We start from the raw sequence: 24,585 nt of genomic DNA, 5'->3' as shown, positions 1-24,585 counted from the left end.
GACGATCTACCTGAGAAATTAAATTGTTATACTCGGATGTTTCCCGATGAGTGTGTTATTTACAGAACAGTCAGCAACACCTTCGACCAACAAACATTTCAAAATAATTTTACTCATGTGCACGACTGCTGCAATGAGTGGCTAATGGCACTTAACACATGTGAATTAAATATATGTCGTTCAATAGCCGCCATTATCCTCTCCTATTCCACTACAGCATACCTAAGGTTCCTCTCGACCTTGTCCAATCATACAAATACTTTGGTGTTCATGTTCGTCATGATATTACGTGGAATACACATATCTCAAACATACCCGCTAACAGAACACTAGGATTTTTAAAGCGTCACCTGCGCTTTCCGCCTCAGCATGTCAAGTTCCTCGCATACAAATCACTAGTTAGATCAAAATTAGAATATGCATCGCCCACCTGGTATACGAAACAAGCATATCTCTGTAATTCAATTGACTTATTTCAAAACCGAGCAACAAGATTCATTCATTCGTTGTATCCTTTTCATATCAGCATATTGTCACCAACACACGTAGCAAGCAGCACAACAACCGAGCTGGCCCTTTTTAATCAAGCGAAAACTCGAGAGAGACGAGGATGACGCTTAGCCACGTGCCAAGACATTCGGCCACTTGGTGGCGCCAGAAGATAGTCAGCAGTGTGGCATTGCCCCCCTTCCAAGGGGCATCGACCCGATGCCACAAGCGTAGGGGAATAGTCGAAAAGCGGGGCTAGTTATACGGGAAAGTCTCTGGCTCTGGTTTGGACCCTGAATTGGTTTACCGATTGTAATAGGGCTTCATTCTGGCAACGTGAACTATTTCAGATTTCAGCTGCCGAGAGGAGCGTACAGTGCCTTGTGGTATCACCTCGTAGTTCACCGCGCTGAAGCGGCGGAGCACCTCGTAAGGTCCAAAGTATCGCCGCAGAAGCTTTTCAGAGCGCCCTCGCAACCGTATTGGGCTCCATATCCAGACTTGGTCGCCGGGCGTGTAAGTCACCTCTCGGTGTCGCAGGTTGTAGCGCTGGGCGTCGTGTACTTGTTGGTGCCGAATTCGCTGTCGGGCAAGCTGGCGTGCAGCTTCTGCGTCACGAATAAATTGGTCAGCCCCCACGACAGTGGATGGAGCAGAATCTGGAAGAAGCATGGCATCCATCATAGTCAAGGGTTCGCGTCCATGAACCAAATGAAATGGAGTGAAGCGTGTTGTTTCCTGGAGTGCAGTGTTGTATGCGAACGTGATGTACGGCAGAATTCGGGCCCAGTTCCCATGATCATCGTCTACATACATAGAAATCATATCGGCAATTGTCTTGTTAAGCCGCTCAGTCAGTCCATTAGTTTGAGGATGATAGGCTGTTGTCTTGCGGTGGGTGGTGCCACTGAGTCGAAGTACCTCACTCGTGAGTGCCGACGTAAACGAGGTTCCTCTGTCAGTTAAGACGACTGTTGGCGCACCATGACGGAGTACAATGCTGTGAATGAAGAAATGCAAGAAAGGTAGTCAGTGGCAACCGCTATATACCTGTTACCCATGGAGGACTTCGGAAATGGGCCCAGTAAGTCCATGCCGACCTGTTGAAATGGGAATTTCGGGGGATCGATGGGCTGTAAGAGTCCAGCTGGTTTAATGGGTGGTGTTTTCCGCCGCTGGCACTCACGGCGATACGGACGTAGCGGTGCACAATGGCAGCTAGCCTGGGCCAGTAGTACTTTCGGCGTATCCGTGTCAATGTGCGAGAAAACCCGAGATGGCCGGAAGAAAGGTCATCGTGGCACGAACGAAGAACTTCGTCATGTAGCGTTGTGGGTACTACAAGCAGATAAGCAGTTTCTGTTGGACCGTAGTTCTTCTTGTAGAGCACACCATCTCGCAGGCAAAATGACGACAGTCCGCGCCTGAAGAGCTGAGGAGGAGATGACACGGTTCCTTCGAGGTATTCAATGAGGGGCAAAAGTTCAGAGTCAGCCCGCTGCTTTCGGGATAAGGTGGACGTCGCGATAACACCAAGGAAAACAGAATCGTCGTAGGAGCCGTCCGCATGGCAGGGAGTAGGGGCGCGGGACAGACAGTCAGCATCACTGTGTTTCTTGCCGGACTTGTGCACGATTGTAACGTCAAATTCTTGCAACCGAAGGCTCCATCGAGCAAGCCGACCCGATGGATCTTTCAGGTTTGCCAGCCAACACAGAGAGTGATGGTCGCTCACGACACGAAACGGCCGACCGTACAAATACGGACGAAATTTCATGACTGCCCACACAACAGCGAGGCACTCCTTTTCGGTAGTTGAATAATTAACTTCAGAACGGGACAAAGTGCGACTGGCGTAAGCAATGACACGTTCTGCACCGTCCTGCCACTGAACAAGGACCGCACCGAGGCCAACGTTACTGGCATCCGTGTGCAGTTCCGTGTCGGCCTCTTCGTCGAAGTGGCCAAGTATTGGCGTACATTGGAGACGGGACTTGAGTTCCGTGAAAGCGTTTTCCTGGTCGGGGCCCCAAAAGAACGGCTCGGCGTCTTTTGTCAGACGGGTCAGAGGCTCAGCGATCTTGGAGAAATTGTTAACAAAGCGACGATAGTACGCGCAGAGGCCGAGAAATCGACGCAAGCTTCGTTTATCCGCTGGTTTGGGGAATGAAGAGACAGAGGCCGTCTTCTCTGGGTCTGGGCTAACACCTCGAGCGCTGACAATGTGGCCGAGAAATTTCAGCTCGTTAAAAGCAAAGTGGCATTTTTCGGGTTTTAGAGAGAGACCGGCAGATCGGATGGCCTCGAAGACTGCGCGCAAACGTTTCAGGCGCTCGTCGAACGTATCCGAGAAAATCACAACGTCGTCGAGATATACGAGGCATGACTACCACTTCAGACCAGAGAGTACAGTGTCCATCATTCGCTGAAATGTGGCAGGGGCCGAACACAGGCCAAACGGGAGCACTTTAAATTCATACAAACCGTCTGGCGTAATTAAAGCGGTCTTCTCACGGTCTCGCTCGTCAACCTCTATTTGCCAATATCCACTGCGGAGGTCAAGGGACGAAAAGTAAGTGGCATGGCGAAGGCGATCGAGGGAATCGTCTATGCGTGGCAGGGGGTACACATCCTTTTTCGTGACGTTGTTGAGGCGTCTGTAATCCACGCAAAACCTCAAGGTTCCATCCTTCTTTGCGACGAGGGCAACAGGCGAAGACCAGGGGCTCGTCGACGGTTGGATAACGTCGTCCTGGAGCATTTCTGTTACTTGGCGGCGGATGGCATCACGTTCTTTTGAAGACACCCGGTAAGGACGCTGACATAGTGGACGTTGGTCATCGGCAACTATAATTCGGTGCTTCGTTAGTGGCGTCTGTCGGACCTTGGAGGTTGATGCAAAACAATCTCGGAACGAATTTACAAGATTCTCTATGCAGCGTTTCTCACTGGGCGAGAGTTGCGGGTTCACATCAGTCTGAATGGCTGTAGGCGTCGCATTGTCGGGGTCCGACGTGTTGGTTAAAGCGTACTGGCCTGTACATTCTCCAAGTTCTTCAAAATAAGCTACCGCCGTGTTCGCCGTCAAATGTTGGGGTTCACATGTGAAGTTTGTCACTAGCACGTTGGCTTGGCCACGGACAAGTTCGACAAGGCCCCGAGCTACACAAACTTGTCGAGTTAGAAGCAGTGACATGTTAGCTTCAGCAATGCCACTCGTTCCGGTGCTATGATCACATTCAACTGTGACGAACTTGGTCGCACGCGGAGGGATCGTTATGTGGTCGTCACAGACGCGCAACATCGTTTTCCGGAAGTCCGTGTTGCTATCAACGGCTCGCTTGGTTGAAAACGATACCATGAGCTGCTCCCGAAGGTCTATAACCGCACCATACTCTTGAAGAAAATCCATGCCAAGAATAAGATTTTTGCAGCACTTATGTAATACGGCAAATGTGCCAGTGAAAGTAAAACCGCAGATCTCTATGCGGCAAGTGCACATGCCAATCGGCGTCATTACATGACCACCGGCGGTACGCATCATTGGCCCAGACCAAGGCGTCAGAACCTTACGGAGTGCCGTGGCTAGCTGGCTGCTCATGGCGGAGAAATCGGCGCCGGTATCCACAAGTGCGGTCACATCACAACTGTCGGCGGTTACAAAAATTTCCCCGGAAACAATGCGTTCGCAGCACGTCGGTAAGTTCATCGGATCGGGTCGTCGCCGCTCGGGCCGTCGCGTCAAATCGTCGGGTGGAGGCTGTTTAATCCGAAACGTAGCGGCGGCCCCACCCCCGGAGGTCGCCGTGTTTAGTTTTCCCGGTGAGGGGACGTGCCTCTGAATTGCCCAGAGGAAGAGTACCGACTGGGCGAAGCAAAACGCTTCGGAGATGTCGATCGCGACCGCCGTTGTGGTGACGTTGGCTGCATCTCGTTAGCAGCCAGGTACTCCTCAATCTCCTGTGGTCTTTCGCCATAGCGGGGTCGAGGCGCGTTTGGTGGAAATCCTCTCAAGCCTATCCTCCGGTATGGGCAATTGCGAAGAATGTGACCAGGTTCGCCGCAGATATAACAGAGCGGCCGTCTGTTGGGCGTGCGCCACAAGTGCGCCTTGCTGATAGCGGGACGCTGGTATTGCTGTGGCTCGACGGGGCGCAGATCTTGTTGCTGCTCGACGGGGCGCATGTAGCGAGTTGGTGGTCCGTCAACGGGACGGAATGGATTTGACTCGGGAGCAGGTCGACGTAAGACATCACTATAAGTCATGATGCATGGCTCCGATTGTGGTGCTGGTGGTGGTGGTGGCTGCACCGCTCGCCGAATTTCATCAAGGATGACGTCCACGGTAGAATAATTATTTGCAGAGGGAGCATTCAAGTGGAGGTTTTGCAGCTCTTCGCGGACAATGCTCCTCACAAGCTCCCGCAGTGCCTCGTCGCTGGCTGCTGGCACAGACGCGCAGCAGGGTGTGGCCGCTACGCTTGCCTGGCGGCCGTATTGGGTACTCCGTTCCTGCAGGGAACGTTCCATGCTGGTAGCTTCTCTCACGAAATCTGCGACAGTTCTTGGGGGGTCGCGAATGAGGCCAGCGAACAACTGCTCCTTCACCCCGCGCATGAGGTGCCGTACCTTCGTTGCCTCAGGCATGGTAGGGTCGGCCCGATTGACCGCGTCATGCCCTCGACAAACATGGCCACACTCTCATTTGACTGTTGAGACCTTGAACGAATTGCAATCTCTGCATTTTCTTTGCGTGCACTCGAGCTGAATGTTGTAAGTAACTCACGGCGAAAGGCTGCCCAGTTGACAAAGGACGCCTCGTGGTTCTCGAACCACGTCTTGGCCGAGTCTTGCAGCGCGAAGTACACATTCATTAGCTTCCGCTCGTTGTCCCATTGGTTAAATGCAGCCACACGGTCAAAACTGGCCAACCAGTCTTCCACATCCTCTAACCGGTCACCATGAAATGATGGCGGTGATCGCGGTGCGAGAAGGACGAACGGTGGGGCGTTGCTGGAAGGCTGGCTTGTCTGGCTGCTCGTCGTGGATGTCATGGTTCGTAGCGGGGTGGACAGCGGTTCAAACTCAGGATGTAGGCCTCGCAGGCGACGGCTGGCTTTATAGACAGGAGTAGCGTCCACGCGGTGATGAGCAGCGTCACTGACGTCTTCGGGGGCAACGTACATGGGATCTTATCCTGCACAATCCACCAAATGTCACCAACACACGTAGCAAGCAGCACAACAACCGAGCTGGCCCTTTTTAATCAAGCGAAAACTCGAGAGAGACGAGGATGACGCTTAGCCACGTGCCAAGACATTCGGCCACTTGGTGGCGCCAGAAGATGGTCAACAGTGTGGCAATATCATGCTTAAATTCACCGTCCAACCAATCTACCCTTCATCACCGTCGCTACAATGCTAGTTTATTTCGTTTCGCGACTTTTTTACACCGAGCTACGACAGGAACCTTACATCTGCGTACCACCACCACGTATCTCCCTCCGCACCGGCCATCAGCCGCAAGTGTCACCCTCTCACCCCGGTAGACATCATCCTCACGGTAGACAAGAAGAATTATGTGTGTTTCACGATCCCGGGTGAGGCGCAGTTGATTAAAGCGCTTGGCTAGGGATTTGAGGAATGGAGTTTCGATTCACGGTGGAGACAGAGTTTTTATTTTTCTGATGACGTCATCAGCATGATTGACAAGTGGAATCCAGCGGTATCCCGCGGAATCCGCGAGAAGTGGGACACTTCTCGTGGATGCACTGATGGGCACTCTGGTGATCGAGTCACAAGCCATTCAAGGTTTTCGCTTGAAAACGTGGCTTAATTCCCTTCAGCGCTGTTACCAAATAGAGGGAGTATTACCGTCGCTATAGAGAGCGCCCTCGTTCATCACAACCGGGCTCCTCAAACGTGAAAGCGCAGCCTGCACATCACGCGCGCGTGGTTTCTATCATCCAATTGGCGAGAGTGACGGAGTACTTGAAGTTACGTGAGCCTCTGCACCCTCGGAGCTGACGAGCGCCAAAGAGCGCCGGCGAATGCAACGACGTCGCGCAGCCGCGCGCCTGCTCCCGTAGCCTTCGGAGCATCGTTACTTTAGATGGGTACGAACGTCGCATGATTATCAAACGGTAAACTCTTGCTCACTTGTGTCATTCAAACTCTACGAATATGTTTACTGAATTACAACTGCGAGCAACACTGCGGATGCATGGATTGCCTCATCCTAGCGTCCGCTGCACCTCACGAATCTGTTGTCATCTATGGTGACGCCTACTTTCATCAATGCGGTCATCTTGGGAGCATGAGGTTCCCGCAGACAAATGCATCGAGTAGTCACTCCATCTACCAGAGGGGAGGGCACTCGGAAGCTTAAGTTCCGCCTTGCTAAGCCTTGCTCAATTCCTGACTTCTTCCTTCTAGGAAAGAAGTCAATAGCTGGTCATGACCTCATTTTATCTTTCCCTTTCATGCCTGAGAGCTAACGACGATCGCATTGTCACAAAAATGACAGAATGGACGCTAATAAGTAACTACATTCTACTTTCCACAGATTGCGTTTTGCAATGACGCGCCTGTCATCAAACCACTCATGAGTGAGTGACTAGCATGTTGTCACGAAATCGGCGCCCATTTTCATCAAGCCAGTCATTCAGTTCGTCAGCGTTTTGCTACGTGATCGCCTCTGCTTCGGCTGGACTCCCGGGGATCACCCGCTGCTGGCAAGCCCACGGACTTTCAAGGGAGCGGCGCTCGTCTCGTATGGCGGCCACATCGTGACTCTTGAGGCGTCGGACTGCAACAGTGCCCGGTGAACAATTTGGTGTTTGTTTATGTACTCTCTCGTGTTTGATCTGTTGTAAAGCCTGTGTTATTGAATCATTCTGTAGTTGCATGCTTAGCGTTCGTATTCTGTGAACCTCTCGTCTGTTGTATTTCAAGTGATCTTGTGTATTCCTTTGTATCGTCTCTTGCTGTGCATAAATTGTGTTTTGTTTGTTACTTCTGACCCCGATCCTTTCTCTGGTTTGAACCGGCGACCGCTGGGCACCAAACGACCACCCCCTTCTGTCACCACAAGGTAGTTGAATTCCGGCTGAGCTTGCCACGCAGGTCGAGGGCATCTCCTTTGCGACCGGAACAGCTACCCCCACTCACTCAAAGGGTGTTTGGGAGTGTGCGCACCGTTAAGGGCGCATCGTTAATAATACCCCCTAATTATTAACGGGTGACAATTATTCTGGCTTCCGCGACAGGACGTTTGGTGCATTCAAGCTCAGAGGACGGTGAACGAGTTGGAAGAGTTTACGAAGAGGTCGTAAACAGTGTAGCAGCAGAGCGGTAGCGAGAGGTAGTGCCGCGCGGAAGCGTTTAGGCGAAGTTCGCTAAGCAGTCTTTAGGTTACACCCAGACGGTTCGCGCTTCAGATATGAATCTGAAAGAGTTGATTGAGGCTGGCACCCAGCTGGGATTGTCCGGTGCCGAACTGCGCAAATGGGTTAGCCAGAGAGAAAAGGAAGAAAGAGAGAGAGAAAAAGAAGAAAGAGAGAGAGAAGAAAAGGAACGAGAGAGAGCAGAAAAAGAACGAGAGAGGGCTAGAAAGGAAGCCGAGGAAGAAAGAGAGAAGGCTCGAAAGGAGCGTGAAGAGGAATTTCAGCGAGAAAAGGAATTACTTACTATGAAACTTCAGCTCCAAAACTCAGGGAACAACGGTTTAACTGAAGCGCATAGCGCCAGTGAAGGGCATAGCAGCTTGCGGATAGATGCAAGCAAATTGATCCCGAAATACGAGAGAAGAGACGATCTCGACGCGTTCCTCTTCCGTTTTGAAAGGGTGCCATAAATGCAAATTGGACAGACAGTGAATGTGCTACCATCTTGAGCACTTGCCTTAGCGGCGAAGCATTAGGTGTGTTTGGAAGACTTCCTCCTGAAGATGCAGGCAGCTATCACAAAGTGAAAACTGCATTACTTAAAAGGTTTAGATTTACGACGGATGGGTTTCGTGAGAAGTTCAGGACTGGAAAACCTATGGACGGTGAAACGGCAGCACAGTATGTTGCGCGACTGAGTCATTATTTCGACCGCTGGACTGAACTCTCAAAAATTAAACTAGAGTATGGCGCACTTCGCGAACTCCTAATTAAGGAGCAATTCCTGGGCAGCTGTCACCCTGGTCTGTCGCTTTATTTGAAAGAAAGAAAAGCGAATAACCTGGAAGAAATGATGGATCTGGCAGATCAATATTTGGAAGCCCAGGGAGGCGAAAATTTGAGCAAAATTGTAAATTTGGAAACCCCTCGAAAGCCCAAATTCCGACAGACACAACCTATTGTAAAGTCACCCCCGAGGTGCTATCTCTGCGGACAACTAGGCCACATCGCACCTAACTGCCGTAAACTTGCAACCAACAATCCATCCTCGTGTTGGAAATGTGGACAGAAGGGCCACAATGCAATGTCGTGTCCCGACGGTGACAAGGCAGCTCCGCAGACGGCATGCGCGAGGACTCCGTCAGAGTCAGAATGTCGCTTGGAGGAAGAAGATGCCGGTGGCTTTGTTGAGCTTAAGAACGGCCGGAAAGTCCGCGTGGTGCACGACCTAGAGGAGGAGGAAGCAGAGAAGGTGGTTAATCGGAAGAAGGACAAGAAAATCCGGGTGGTGAACGCCGTAGTACATGCACAACCTGGATCTGCGGTGAATCGTATGCCGGTTTCGAGGGGAAAGATAGGAAGAAAGTCAGTCAGTCAGTTCGTCAAGTGTTTTGCTACGTGATCGCCTCTGCTTCGGCTGGACTCCCGGGGATCACCCGCTGCTAGCAAGCCCACGGACTTTCAAGGGAGCGGCGCTCGTCCCGTATGGCGGCCACATCGTGACTCTTGAGGCGTCGGACTGCAACAGTGCCCGGTGAACAATTTGGTGTTTGTTTATGTACTCTCTCGTGTTTGATCTGTTGTAAAGTCTGTGTTATTGAATCATACTGTAGTTGCATGCTTAGCGTTTGTATTCTGTGAACCTCTCGTCTATGTATTTCAAGTGATCTTGTGTATTCCTTTGTATCGTCTCTTGCTGTGCATAAATTGTGTTTGGTTTGTTACTTCTGACCCCGATCCTTTCTCTGGTTTGAACCGGCGACCGCTGGGCACCAAACGACCACCCCCTTCTGTCACCACAAGGTAGTTGAATTCCGGCTGAGCTTGCCACGCAGGTCGAGGGCATCTCCTTTGCGACCGGAACAGCTACCCCCACTCACTCAAAGGGTGTTTGGGAGTGTGCGCACCGTTAAGGGCGCATCGTTAATAATACCCCCTAATTATTAACGGGTGACAATTATTCTGGCTTCCGCGACAGGACGTTTGGTGCATTCAAGCTCAGAGGACGGTGAACGAGTTGGAAGAGTTTACGAAGAGGTCGTAAACAGTGTAGCAGCAGAGCGGTAGCGAGAGGTAGTGCCGCGCGGAAGCGTTTAGGCGAAGTTCGCTAAGCAGTCTTTAGGTTACACCCAGACGGTTCGCGCTTCAGATATGAATCTGAAAGAGTTGATTGAGGCTGGCACCCAGCTGGGATTGTCCGGTGCCGAACTGCGCAAATGGGTTAGCCAGAGAGAAAAGGAAGAAAGAGAGAGAGAAAAAGAAGAAAGAGAGAGAGAAGAAAAGGAACGAGAGAGAGCAGAAAAAGAACGAGAGAGGGCTAGAAAGGAAGCCGAGGAAGAAAGAGAGAAGGCTCGAAAGGAGCGTGAAGAGGAATTTCAGCGAGAAAAGGAATTACTTACTATGAAACTTCAGCTCCAAAACTCAGGGAACAACGGTTTAACTGAAGCGCATAGCGCCAGTGAAGGGCATAGCAGCTTGCGGATAGATGCAAGCAAATTGATCCCGAAATACGAGAGAAGAGACGATCTCGACGCGTTCCTCTTCCGTTTTGAAAGGGTGCCATAAATGCAAATTGGACAGACAGTGAATGTGCTACCATCTTGAGCACTTGCCTTAGCGGCGAAGCATTAGGTGTGTTTGGAAGACTTCCTCCTGAAGATGCAGGCAGCTATCACAAAGTGAAAACTGCATTACTTAAAAGGTTTAGATTTACGACGGATGGGTTTCGTGAGAAGTTCAGGACTGGAAAACCTATGGACGGTGAAACGGCAGCACAGTATGTTGCGCGACTGAGTCATTATTTCGACCGCTGGACTGAACTCTCAAAAATTAAACTAGAGTATGGCGCACTTCGCGAACTCCTAATTAAGGAGCAATTCCTGGGCAGCTGTCACCCTGGTCTGTCGCTTTATTTGAAAGAAAGAAAAGCGAATAACCTGGAAGAAATGATGGATCTGGCAGATCAATATTTGGAAGCCCAGGGAGGCGAAAATTTGAGCAAAATTGTAAATTTGGAAACCCCTCGAAAGCCCAAATTCCGACAGACACAACCTATTGTAAAGTCACCCCCGAGGTGCTATCTCTGCGGACAACTAGGCCACATCGCACCTAACTGCCGTAAACTTGCAACCAACAATCCATCCTCGTGTTGGAAATGTGGACAGAAGGGCCACAATGCAATGTCGTGTCCCGACGGTGACAAGGCAGCTCCGCAGACGGCATGCGCGAGGACTCCGTCAGAGTCAGAATGTCGCTTGGAGGAAGAAGATGCCGGTGGCTTTGTTGAGCTTAAGAACGGCCGGAAAGTCCGCGTGGTGCACGACCTAGAGGAGGAGGAAGCAGAGAAGGTGGTTAATCGGAAGAAGGACAAGAAAATCCGGGTGGTGAACGCCGTAGTACATGCACAACCTGGATCTGCGGTGAATCGTATGCCGGTTTCGAGGGGAAAGATAGGAAGAAAGTCAGTCAGTCAGTTCGTCAAGTGTTTTGCTACGTGATCGCCTCTGCTTCGGCTGGACTCCCGGGGATCACCCGCTGCTAGCAAGCCCACGGACTTTCAAGGGAGCGGCGCTCGTCCCGTATGGCGGCCACATCGTGACTCTTGAGGCGTCGGACTGCAACAGTGCCCGGTGAACAATTTGGTGTTTGTTTATGTACTCTCTCGTGTTTGATCTGTTGTAAAGTCTGTGTTATTGAATCATACTGTAGTTGCATGCTTAGCGTTTGTATTCTGTGAACCTCTCGTCTATGTATTTCAAGTGATCTTGTGTATTCCTTTGTATCGTCTCTTGCTGTGCATAAATTGTGTTTGGTTTGTTACTTCTGACCCCGATCCTTTCTCTGGTTTGAACCGGCGACCGCTGGGCACCAAACGACCACCCCCTTCTGTCACCACAAGGTAGTTGAATTCCGGCTGAGCTTGCCACGCAGGTCGAGGGCATCTCCTTTGCGACCGGAACAGCTACCCCCACTCACTCAAAGGGTGTTTGGGAGTGTGCGCACCGTTAAGGGCGCATCGTTAATAATACCCCCTAATTATTAACGGGTGACACATGTTAACAAAAAAAAGACTGCGTATACACAGCAGTTAAAAAGCAGTGAAGAAGAATCAGACTACGCATTCACACGCCATTGAGAGGTGCTCTTATACAGCTCACCTGATGTGATGCAGATATGTACGGGATATACGCATACGTGAAAGGCTGGAGGCAAAAGTGGCGGCCAGGAATCAGGCTCCCTACTATGGTAAAATTATGTATTCCATGCACCATTCAATTGCCGAAACGCTCTGTATTCTCCTAAAGCCAAAACGCGCGCGGAACACGTTAACATGTGGTACGTTGCATTTCTGCAAACAGCGAGTTTTGAGCATAGAACTGCCGCGTATCTCGAGGCGTTTTGGTGATGGGACATTGCTTGATTTGGTCACAATCAATCGAAAGTCGGCATCGCATCGCATTGCTTGGACCGAAAAATAATTTTTAGCATAGATTAATACGCAGCTCCACCTCTCCCTGGTCACATAAGACAGGAAGTGGGCGACATACAAAAAGGATGCCTGCACTGAAGCACTCGTTTGCAGAGCTGGGAATTGTTGGAATTTGCGTCCAAGTCGCTCGAGGTGCATGCTTATGATGCTAGTCGGCTCAGTGCGGTGTATGCGAAAAACATCGAGTCTCCGAAACTCTACAACTGCGAAGCCGAGTTGTCCCGGAATTTCGAGTTTGTATTTTATTTCTGTTGTTCCATAACAACCACCCTTTTTTTAGTCTAGTTACCAAAACTATCATTTATTACGAACAATTTCATGGACTATGAGCTGTATCTCTACTGTCGTAATCTTTTTGTGACGTTTTTGCACACCTCTTTTGCACACCTTCGGCATAAAAAAAAAAATATTTTTTTGCTTACGTGAGTCCTAAACGCTACCTCGTGAAATTCGACAAACGAACTCTGCGGGGCTAAATATTATATCATAAGCCATGCATCTTTAGACTAGGCTACATCTGTAAGGAGTGCGCCTGAAGTGTGCATCCATTTGCATGCTCTCTTCGTGTGTAGATCCGGCCTGAGGAAAGCCAGCAGAACCCGGGTCCATTCCCCCCATTCACTATGGAAGCCGTGTCCAAGACTTACTTCTACGCACACAAGGCATACATTATTGTTGGGACTCTCTGCGTCTTCGATATGGAGCTTGCAGACTGGATGATAGCACGTGGTTGTCGCAAGCTCATTCTCTGTACCGGATCTGAGGTGCACACCGGATACCAGCGGCTCTGCCTGCACCGTTGGAAGAATTCCGGAACTAAGGCACGGGTCATCAGCGCCGACATCTCGATAGAAGAAGGAGCTAGGGAGGCTATCAAGGAGGCGGCAGCGATGGGGCCTGTGGGTGGCATCTTCAACCTAGCTACGGTAAGGGAGAGTTGCTATCAATTCATAAGCACCACCAAGTCCTTGAAAAAATGTAGGGGTTTAAGCAACCGAAAGCTGTTAACCGTTTATATCCCAAGGGTGCCTCACGAGGTAACTTTTGTGCAGAGGAAGATAACTAAAAAAAGTTAGCGATTCCTTCTAATTTTATAGGAAATATTTTGTGACGAACTGTAATGCAAGGACGGGGGGGGGGGGGGGGGGGGGAATTCTCCGAAAATTTTGGAGGCATGAAAACTTTAGAAGCAGTTAATTGTTTTGCGTTAATGCCCAAATATACGGAACCCTTTTTACACAAGAATCATGCACGCTAGGTGCATGAGCCAAAGTACATCGGAGTGTTTTTTAGAGCCACTTTCACTGCCGAACAGGAAACATTGTCATGCCGCAGAGAATGTTCAACACGATGGGCCTTCTTCTAAACACCTTCAGGTTCTTAGCCTGATACGTTCAATGAACTAGTCACATGAACAGTATCATTACCTTCTTTTTTCAGCCAGAGCAAGCAATCAGATGCGCGCATCGGGCCGATTGCCACTCTGAATTTGAAGCCGAGCAGCTGCACATCTGCCGATTTAGCAGGAATGCGCTCACAGTCGCAACATTGATAAGATGAAAGCAATTCATTTCGTACCACTTATTCGTTTTCAGGCCATTATGTAAAATGACAGAAGCATATCTGCTTTACGCTATCCCTGCTGTGGTTGTACATACACCCTGATTACGTTGGATCTGCACATATACATAAGTCTAGGTTTTCCTGTTGTAATGCCTGCATGCTTCAAGGGGTTCAAAGCTTGTGCTAATTTTGGTGCAACGGTCATTGTGAGGTTATTGTTTAACGCACACATTTTGATTCATGTGCTCTTTTCTCAGCTGAAGTCATCTCCTACTTACACAACCACCTACCTATACACCTACCTGGAGAAGTCAGTAATAGACAATACGTATGCATTTTCATGAGATGGAATAAATTAGGTGCCACAAATACTAAGATACGAGCTCTCAGTAAAGTCATACTCTTCTTACATTTCTCTCAAATGACTGGCGTCAGCTTCCTGACTGCCACAAACGTGTGTGTAAGTTGAACGGGGTGAAAAATTACTCCTCAAGAAGCAGTCACAGTAACATAAAACTGCGCAATTGTATTCCCTAGGCCTCAGCAAGCATGCTCTCAGTGTTTTCAGGAATAATCATGAGTGTCCATTACTTGTGGATGCGTGTGAATACGCTGTACGTTACTTGTGGAGCCACGTAATGACAGCGACTGTATGCACCGGCCGCCGTGTTCGTGACAACTAGGAACACAGAGTTCCTACAGCATAATGTTCTTGCTAAAAATTATAATAATACTGCAACGTTCGTGGCGCCTGGGATGCAAAGCGTTAGCCATGGTTGTGCATGGTTTGGCGATTTGAATTAGCGGACGCTAAAGCTTCGCACTGCCTTTCCACAGTGCGATTTTTTGTCTTTGTGAAGGAGCCTATACCTTCGAGTGAACACCGCTGAATGGTGGACACCTGTACTTGATCAAGACCAGGTCACGCCACCTTCTTGAAGGTCAAGAGGCCGGACATTGCTTTTTAACTCTTCTTAATGTTGTGCACTTACTCATTTTCTTCTAAATACGTCCAGCCTATCCCAGCGAACATTCTACCCTCTTCGCTCTATGTCATATACCGCCTGTTTTCGCAGCATTCTGGTTGCCTTCATTTCCCCTCTGCTACTCCGTATACTGTCGTGACACACATTGTCCTCACGTCCATACTTGCACATTATTATCTGGCAGTACACTCTTCCGTTTGTTCTCATTCTACGTTCTTCCCTCTTTAGTCTTTGAAAGATATAGACTCCACGTCCTGCTGTTGTGCGTTGTACACTGTAGTGTCCTAAATATTATTTGAAGGTTTCGAAAGAGTTGAATAATTATTTATGCTATTGAATTTTTAGAGCAGTAATGGTAAATACCGCTCCGCCAGCTCCGTAAATATTTGAAGCTTCCAAGAACGCTCGCAAGCCGAGTAATATCTAGTAGGCAAAGAGGCCTCTTGCGTAATCTCTACATTGTGACTGGCCGTTCGCGGAACTCCAGCGGGAAGGCAGGCAGACGGCCAGAAACAGCGTCTTCGCATTGGTGTACGCTGTTCTGTGCTCTCCCTCTCATCGCCTAAGTCACTGTTCCCTACCCCCTCTGCTAACCGAAAGGTCTCCGAACAAATAGGAGGAGGCGCGCTGCACAAGAGACGGCACTTCTGACCCTCTTCTGCTGCTTCTCCTACTCAGGCCATGGTGGAGGAACCCCGCAAGAGACACCTCTGAGGCCACATGGAAGTGAGCACGAGATGCTTCACTGCGCCTCCAGCAGGCGGCAGCCCGAACACTCAGCCTACACATGCGCGATCCAGCGGGTATCCTCTTCATGAACAAACAATTATTATGATGCAGTGCTCTGCCACTTGCGCAAGTTAGCTAGGGAAGCAGACGAAAAATGTACTCATGAGCGCCTCGATTAGCATTGCCAATGACAAATGTCAACACAACGTGATCTATTCACTTCGAGAGCGACAACGTGAGTAGCGACTGGCGGCATGGACTAATGGCACGCGGCCAGTTATCAGTAAGTCACGCGTGCACAAAGAGGCAGTTTCAGATCGATAACTATGTAGTTTATACTCACACGAAATCTATTCTCATCAATACACTGGAGCTTCCCCACTGCGCTCTCCTTCCTTCGCCGGTTTCTCAAATAACCGTTAGAACTGTCTGTGTATTCAAATTGTATGGAACCTTCTCGCATTACAAAACACGTGCTAATCTGTTCTCTGAACATCCCATCAAAATAGAAGTAATAGCAGTTTTGAACTATACCGTTATGCATCGATCTAGTTTATCTGTAGTGTCTCTCCTACCACTTCAGTGGAGCTAATACTGTACGCAGGTGATGCCTTCCACAAAAGAAACTGAGACTTTCGCAGCCCTTTGCGAACAGAAAATCGATGGCACCCGACACATGGACCAGCTGTCCCGCGAATTGTGCCCGCAGCTGGACCACTTCGTCGTCTTTTCGTCTGGTCAATTGGGTCTTGCTACACATGAAAGGGTTCAGTGGTGCTACGCCAATTCCACAGTGAAGCACATCTGCGAGCGGCGAGCTGCAGCTGGAATGCCAGGTGATCCGTGTTTGCGCTGTCGAATTTGTCACGCTACCACATTTTGACAGCTTTAACGCTCCCTAATATTACACTATGTTGTAAACAATACGTAAACGAGAAATCAAAATTCTATTAAAGCTTTGTGTTCCGTACTGAGTGTCAAGACTGTAGCAGCGAAATCTATCATAACGAATTTTGTTACTTAAAAAGCGAATGCGAGTATGGTTGGGCTTGGCTCATACATACGGAATGCCAACCGCACCTGAAGCAACAAAGAGTGTGAGCATGCAGCTGAGGCGGCTCTGTGTGCAAGAGCTTTTTCCCAGTCTTCAGTGAGACTTTTAAGCATGCTAATCTAAGTTGCACACCTCTTTCATATACATTCTCATCACTGCTACATATATTTCACCGAAGTTAATAAAGATATCCTAGTTTCCGCTTACAGTGCCTAAACTAAGAGATCGAGCGTCTCATTAACTATGTGGAGACTTTTGTGCAAGGAAATGACCAAAAATCGAAAGTATTGTGTCGCGTGTCAATATTACTAATATATCATTATGGTCCTCATTCCCCTGGGTGTAAAACACAATTTTTGGCCGTCTGTCCAAGCATAGATGAAGATGTTTTTTGAGTCCCCGAAAATCGCAGGCGAGGAACGTTTTATGTCCTCCTTGTAAAAAGCAATGTTCTTTCTTTGTCCCAACTAAGTAAAAGACCAGGCAAGAATGAGGTCCTTATTTTTTTAGCAGTACCCTCAGTGATCTTTTTCAATTACACGCTTTCAACCAGGTCTTGCCGTCCAGTGGAGTCGCATTGATGGCAACAGTGGTACGAGTACCGGTGACGAATTTTTCGGCAGCTTTGGTCCAGAAAAAACCTCTTTCTGCTTAGAATTGATGGAGCAGATCCTTAACCAGGGACATCCAGCCATCTCTTGCAAGATCAAAGCTGCAGCCTCGTGTCTAACAACAGGTGAAGACAAAGCGGAACCTGAGCTGATCCGGGCCGTCGCAAAAATACTAGGTCAGTCTCTAAAAGTGGCTAAACACGCCTTGTTATATTCTGTTTCAATGGTACAGGCGGCATCCTGCTAATCGCGGACAATTTTCGTGAGATGGTTCAAAAGAGCCAGTGAAAACGCTTTCTAAGCCTTGTGTTGCTCTAACTATCAGAAGTGGTGGCTTTGGTAAAGGTAATGTGCTCCGTGGCCACCGGAATTGTCGCACGAGTGCAGTGCTGATTACGTTATCATCTGCGGGACAGAGAGCACAGAAATGATAGTCGAAAAATGCGGCAGCAGTTATTCCGGGCTCAAACGGCTGACGACCTCATGCAAAGATGGTCAAAAAGGCATGTCACTCTATTCATTGCGGAAGGTGCATCGTGAAACAAAAACAGCGTTGTTAAGCATCGTAAAGGTCTTTATGGCATGGGTGCCTATCAGTAGTGGCTATTTCAGCTTATCCTACTATTTCTTTGCAGTTAATCGCCCATTTTCGAAGTAAATTGTCTAGGAAACACCTCCTTAAATATAACGATGAAAGGATGGCTTTTTTAGTATGCGATGAATGTGGTCAGCGAAATAAGCAGTCATCTTGAAAGACAAAATACGGGACAGTACGTTAAAATTTTTCTGCAACATGCCGGCCATTGAACACTGCTGTTGCAACTTTACACACAGTAAAAAGGTGCTGTTGTACGTAGCTTCCTGAGAGTGCATACAGCTACGTACACCCCTTCGGTTCTTTTACCTTTTCGCGCGCTGTAACGCAGGCTTCGAGGACCCATCGAAGATCGACCCCACGGCCAGACTAGTCGACCTCGGTATGGACTCCGTTATGGGCGTCGAAGTGTTGGACGCAATCCAACGAATCTGTGGTCTTGAGCTGTGTATGGAAAACATTCGGCTCCTCAGTCTCAACGCTTTGGTGGATATGGGCGCCAGCAGAAAGGACGAAAAAAGGTGTTCGAGAAACGAGGATTGAAAGCCAGCCTACAGAAATACCCTGACATTTGGGGCCGGTAAGCAAGCAAATGTAGCAGACTTGAACCTATTACGAAAAATGCCTACTGAAGCGACGTGATAGACTCTGGTCTGTTCGTGTGAGCACCCAATGCCTTACTGCTGTGATTCTCGCAGTCAGTTATCTTCCTTCCTCTATATATAACTAAATAAAATACATACCTGTCGGAGGTGTGCATGGTTTTCGTGATTCTGTCTCTTTTTAGTGAGAAAGCACTATTTTACGAGGTGTATTCTTCCCACTCATTCGTAAAAGTAGATGAGCACTGGTATAGCGAAGGCCGCATCAACGCCCACAAGTTCCAAACACTGCAGCTTTTTGAGCCAAAGCGCCTTTGTGCGCGGGTAGACCAGTAAATTTCATTAAGTGGTTTGACGTCACGTCTTTAAATGCTATTTGCGCGAATCAAAAAGTGGTATTTTTCCTTATCCAACCTCATGTATTTAATGTACCGGGGGAACCTTTCAGCGTTCAACAACCCTTTCCTTTGAACCTTTCAGATGTGCTCCAGATGTGCTCCAAAATGTGGATTTATACTGATCTACCAGATTTCACTCAAGCAAATCGAAATTTTTCCATATTGAACTCTTAGTATTTCATGAGAAAAGTAATGTGCGCTTCTCTTTTTAAATCAAAATGCCTGACATCTCGCTTCCCGTGGAGATATGCAATCGGTCTCTGCAACCGAACTCGGAACGTGTCTATTATGTTTATTATCTTTGCTCGTTCGGTCAAGCCATTATCGAGGTTAATACTTTTTCGCACTTATCAGGTTGCTCGCCGTCCATCTCCGTTAAGCGAGAGAGGCAAAAGAGAACAAATGCGGAAGCCATTACGTTAATCATCAGTGAAGGGCGGGAGCGTTCATAGCGGTGGTCGCGACTCAGCTATGACTGACGAGGAAAAATATACGGCTCAGCCCTGAGCAAAATATAAAGGTATTAACCTATTTTACTTGCAACGGTTTATATGAAACAGTACGGGAAATTAAACACAAAGGTTGAAAGCTTGTCTTTTCTAGTATGTCCCATTTTTCTCGTGCTGCCTTGCTAGAATGATATATTAACCGTCGCAGTTGTATCCGATAATATTAGTTTTTTTGTAATGATATTTGTTACCACACGGCATCAGTATGGTATGAGATGAAGAAAGTATTAAATGAATAAAAAAAGGTTGGCTGATTTTGCGACTGCAGGAAGGAAAAGAAAATGCACGGGCCTGCTACTGGCTTTGTACCGGAGCCCCCTCCGGTGCCTCATAGAGAAGACAATAGAGAAAAAACAAAGAAAACAAAATGGTAAAGAAAAAGACGCGCTTCGCAACAGCCCTCATCAGCCACCGATGATGAGGTGGGTGCAATGACAGCCTACAACAGGTACAACACCTGTGGATGGTGAACCCCTCCTCCGTTTTATCTTACGATGCAGCACCAACTAGCCTACAGCCAAGCTCTTTTAAGTAAACTCCGCGCTGTGAAGAAATCGACAGGCACTAAGCTGTTTTAAGGTCACCTCTAAGGTGTTTGAAGGTCATCGGAAGCGCACGGTGACCTTCGCTTTACCTCGCGTAGTGAAGCTATCGCTTCAAAAAGCTGTCAGTAATTGTTTTGCTTTCTCCATCGTGAGAAGGTTCTTCATTTCATTTACATTGAAGTGAATGCGTAGTGGTAGACAAAAAAAGACAGTGTTTAGGGCTGACGCTTAAGCCAGTCCTTGGTGATCCCACACTGCCTGATGCCTCGAACTTCCTTGCACAGTCACCACCCCATGATTCAAAAAGTTGTCGCACTCACGAACCTTTGTTATGCCCGAGCAATCGGCCATATCGTTCCAGAAATTCCGCGCATTCTGGGAGGGCCGCTGGAGAGCCGGATATGGTTTTTCGTGAATGCGTGAAGCGAACCGGGGCGTGCTGACCGGGGACATCGGTACAAAGAAGCACGGATCCTTATCTTCCTGACATGAAGAGGCGCGTCTTCGACAAGCTAAAGCCGAGCGCTTTTGTCGGCAAACGGAACGGGCGTTCCTTGATCCCCCGCACCCCACTTCTGAACAATGGACCAGGGCGGCGGGGCGAACCAGGAGCCGCGGCATGCTGTCGTATTGTGACCGCGCAGCTGGAGGTGGTTTGCTTAGCTGTTCTTAAGGAAGCGACTATGGATTAAACGATGCAGCTTGTGTCACGCGACAGTCATTACGGCGTACTGGTTTTGGACCAGGGTGTGGTTCTCCTGGGTTCCAGTTTCACAGCGGGAGATGTGTGCCCTATCGCCTGGCTGGCACCATTGCAGCCAGACTTACTGCTTGAGGCTGAAATCTGCTGAACAATAGACCGGGACTACGGGGCGAACCGGAACAGCTACAGGCCGTCGTATAGTGACTGCACTGCGGGAGATTTTTTCCTTAATTGCTCTCGACGGCGGTGGATTCAAAGAAGCTGCTGCACATGTTGTCCGATGGTCATTAGGACGTATTGGCTTGAGCCACGGTTTCTGCCGCCTGGGATGTGTGCCACATCGCCTGTGAAGACAGATTTACGACTTGCGCCTGGAACAAGCGAGAACATCGCCGCTTCGTAGAGGACAACGGGGACGGCCTAGCCTTACTGCAGTGGTCTACAATCTTCCAGGGTCAAGTGCAAGCTAGGTGTGTGTGTGTGTGTGTGTGTGTGTGTGTGTGTGTGTGTGTGTGTGTGTGTGTGTGTGTGTGTGTGTGTGTGTGTGTGTGTGTGTGTGTGTGTGTGTGTGTGTGTGTGTGTGTGTGTGTGTGTGTGTGTGTGTGTGTGTGTGTGTGTGTGTGTGAGAGAGAGCAAATTGGGCGCTGACAGGACAGTTGGGCGGAGCCAAAGAAGCCCGACAGAGCCAAAAGCAGCTTAGCATACACTGGATGATTGGGAAGCTGTAGATCTCACAGCTATAGTGATCTTGGACTGAGAAAGGGATTTACTCAGCCTACGAGGTCTGCTTTGGTGTGACTCGCCTGTGCTCTCAGTTGATTAAGAGCTATCTCACTCCCTTTAACATGCTTGCACGTATGAATATGTTGTAAATATGTAAAATAAATCTCCACATTACTCTTCTCCTAAACTACTCCTGACGATTGCATCACCATCGAGTCCAGAGAGATAATTCTAGCACACCGCCACTGCGGCGCTTAGCAACACGTGGATCAGTGGTTTCTCTACGAGGACAAAGCTTTCCGACATGGACAGCTAGTGGCTATGCGTGGCTGTAAATCTGAGTCTTCATTATTATTCCTCTAAAAGGTTGAGCGGCATAAAAGTACCCCTATGACGTCATTTCAGAGCTTTCTGCAATTACAAAAAGATGTCCGAGCTTACTTCACCACCCAGAGTAACTGTCTATCAAACTGCAGTGAACTAGCAGCCGCCTATACTCCATTGCAGTGAACTAGCAGCCGCCTATACTCCATTATCGAGGCATTTCTAGCCACCGTAATTCCAAGTTAAATTCGACATATTTTTATGCCCAAACTTGGTGTCCAACTTCTGCCATTTACGGCGCTAGCAGCACATCCTTTACGTCATGAAACATCATTTTGACATCACTGTATGTATGACGTATTTCCCGCTGCCCCACGTCACCTAATCAGATTTCAGGAAGCTCCTCTGACAGCAAGCAGTGGGACTAATTTTTTCACGTCAGACGGCGAGGATCACGTCACAAGGGCGACGTAGAACCCACGTGATGGCTACGCATTGCCATCCTACTTCTTGCCCCCTCAACAAACTTCTCCTTTTTGAATTTCTGTCCTCGCCTCTCTGATGACCGGGGGGGGGGGGGGGGGGGGTATCATTGTCCTCGCATTATTGTCCTCTGCATGTTTTTTTGCGATTTTTTTTTCGTCTCTGGCAATGGGCGCTCCGCCGTTGTGCTACTTCTGCGTGTTATCTTTTTGGTTTTCCTGTACTTTTTTTCCTTCCTTTAGTAGCTGCCGCAGATGGAGCATGAGAAACGGCGAATTTAGGAAACCGGTGACACGGAGGTATCGCGCTCCTCATGCTTTCTCAGCACAGCTTCGTTTCAGCAACTTGGTTTGACCTGCCATTTAGATGAAAAGCGGAATATCTTGCAAAATGTAAATAAGCACGCAGGCGTGGCCCCTCCTCGTGCTGCGCTCGCTGCCCGATTTGTACCACTGCTCTCCGCGCGTAGTAAACGATGTTTGCCCAAAAAGACGATTTCTCCACAAATGTCGAACATTACTTCTGGACTTTACATATGCTAAGGAATTCCAGTGAGTAGAACAGAAAACAGTAATTAGACCAAGTCTTTCGACTGTTGTCAAGCCAAGCAGTTTTATCAGCGAAAAGTTGTTCCGTAATTCTTGTCCTCAAAGGCACTGCAACAGCTTGCGGAAATAAAGCCACGTCTGCTCATCTCAATAAGGTCTGTTCAGGGCCAGTATTCGAGCTAGCGTCGTTATCGAAGTGTCGCTATCTCACGTAACCTCAAGTCATCTGATTGGTCGAAATGCCGGAACCGGGTATTGCCACTACAGAACCGGAAGAGGCGGCAAAATCATGCTCCTGCGTTTCCACCAATCAGATGACTCGAGGTCACGTGAGATCGCGACTCAATAACGACGCAAACTCGGAATACGGGCCCAGGGCTCCTTTAAAGCATATTTCAATGCGGACTCCAATGAAATTCAAAGCGGACCAGCGAAACCAAAACGAACGATGAAATAAAATATTCGTACATATTTCATTCCGTTTATTAGAGCGAAAAGCATGGGCCAAACACAGGTAGCGGATGGGCAGACCATGCAGTGGCTGTCACGAAAACGTAAAAATGCAAACAATGACTCCACAAAGAGCAAGTCAAAGTTCCTCAGTGACTTTACAGCAAACTTGAGCGAAGAAACTTTATTGACAAATGAAATGCATGGTCTGCAAGAAAATATGAATAGAGGGTAACGGAATCTGCTAACGCATATTCGCCACTGCTTCCGTTTTTTTTTTCTTTGCCAGCAAGCTTCCCATCTCGAAAGTGGTATACACTTTTGCCCAGTGAAGTCCTCTTAAAAGTAAAGGAGCCGTTTTATCTAGCGTAGTATGAACCAGTTCGAGTTATTAAACGTGTACCTGCCGAGCCGCACACGCAAAGATGAGTGGGGGCGAGAGCGCAGCTTGCTCATTCCGCAAAATACAAAACAGTTAAATAAGATGTGCCATAAAGAACAGCAAATTGCGCTTTAAAGCGCGCATAGCCCCTCCGAACCTCTTCCCCGGTAACTACACAGAGACACGTGCAGAGAATACACAGAATAACAGACACCTTTAGAAGTTCCTGTTGTGCGTTGCCGTCTACGTTACTAGAGTTCCGTGAACCCTCCCATCGGCTGTTCTCCCGCACTGGTTGATCCTAACACGGTAGGCATGCGCTAAGCTGACGGACAACTAGCGCCCTCAAGGCCAGTTGCCACGTGTCAGGATCAATGAAGCGCGTGCGCGCTGCCGGTGGGAGGGATCACGCAACTCCAGTAACGCAGACTGCAAGTCTGCTAAAGGCATCTAATGAGTGCACAGCCGTCGTGTATACTTCCTCCTGTACACCAGGCGCCATTCCCCCTTTCACATCACCCGGTCGTCAGAAAAACGGAGGGGAGTAAAAAAAAGCCTGCAGAGGGCGAGGAGGGCTAGGATCGCAATACGTAGTGACGTAACACCGCCCTTGCTGGCACGTGATCCCCCCCATCATACGTGCAAAAATTTTCACAGCAAGCAGTACATTTCACCCAATCCGCGTGCTTTTCTCCCATCTATGCTCTCTTCCCTCCAATTATATCTACCATCCAGACAGCATAAATAGCTCAGCTAATTATCTGTTAGCAAGGCCACGTTTGTCATCGCAAAGCCATTCCGACAGGTCAAAATTTGGCGACAATTTTAAAACACAAAGATTCTGAGAACCAGATGAAGAGTATGGCCCCAGCTCCGCCGCCGCTCCCTCAGTGGGTCACGATAGTCCTCGGCATGCAGCAGAAAAAAAGAAATACTAAGCAATGACATGCATGCACCATTATTTGCCCTAAATTTGCCCAGCCACATTTAGATGCACATACGATGGGTAACTTTAAGG

At 48.7% G+C, this 24,585-nt stretch overlaps 1 protein-coding gene across 1 annotated transcript in view; it reads left to right on the top strand.

The window, feature by feature from the left end:
• LOC146189304 (fatty acid synthase-like) overlaps positions 1-17,593 on the top strand; it is a 75,170-nt gene extending 57,577 nt beyond the window's left edge. Inside the window, exons 18-21 of the mRNA XM_084605230.1 lie at positions 12,935-13,288; positions 16,245-16,476; positions 17,248-17,481; positions 17,538-17,593. Of these exons, the coding sequence (XP_084461356.1) occupies positions 12,935-13,288; positions 16,245-16,476; positions 17,248-17,481; positions 17,538-17,593 (876 nt within the window). The remainder of the gene's footprint in view (positions 1-12,934; positions 13,289-16,244; positions 16,477-17,247; positions 17,482-17,537) is intronic.
• The last annotated feature ends 6,992 nt before the right edge of the window (positions 17,594-24,585 follow it).

The sequence above is a fragment of the Amblyomma maculatum genome, chromosome 5 (assembly GCF_055883805.1).
Source record: "Amblyomma maculatum isolate TAMU_Amacu chromosome 5, ASM5588380v1, whole genome shotgun sequence".
Classification (NCBI taxonomy): Eukaryota; Metazoa; Arthropoda; class Arachnida; order Ixodida; family Ixodidae; genus Amblyomma; species Amblyomma maculatum.
Note: the sequence above shows the minus strand (reverse complement) of the source record. Positions and strands in the feature narration are given on the sequence as shown.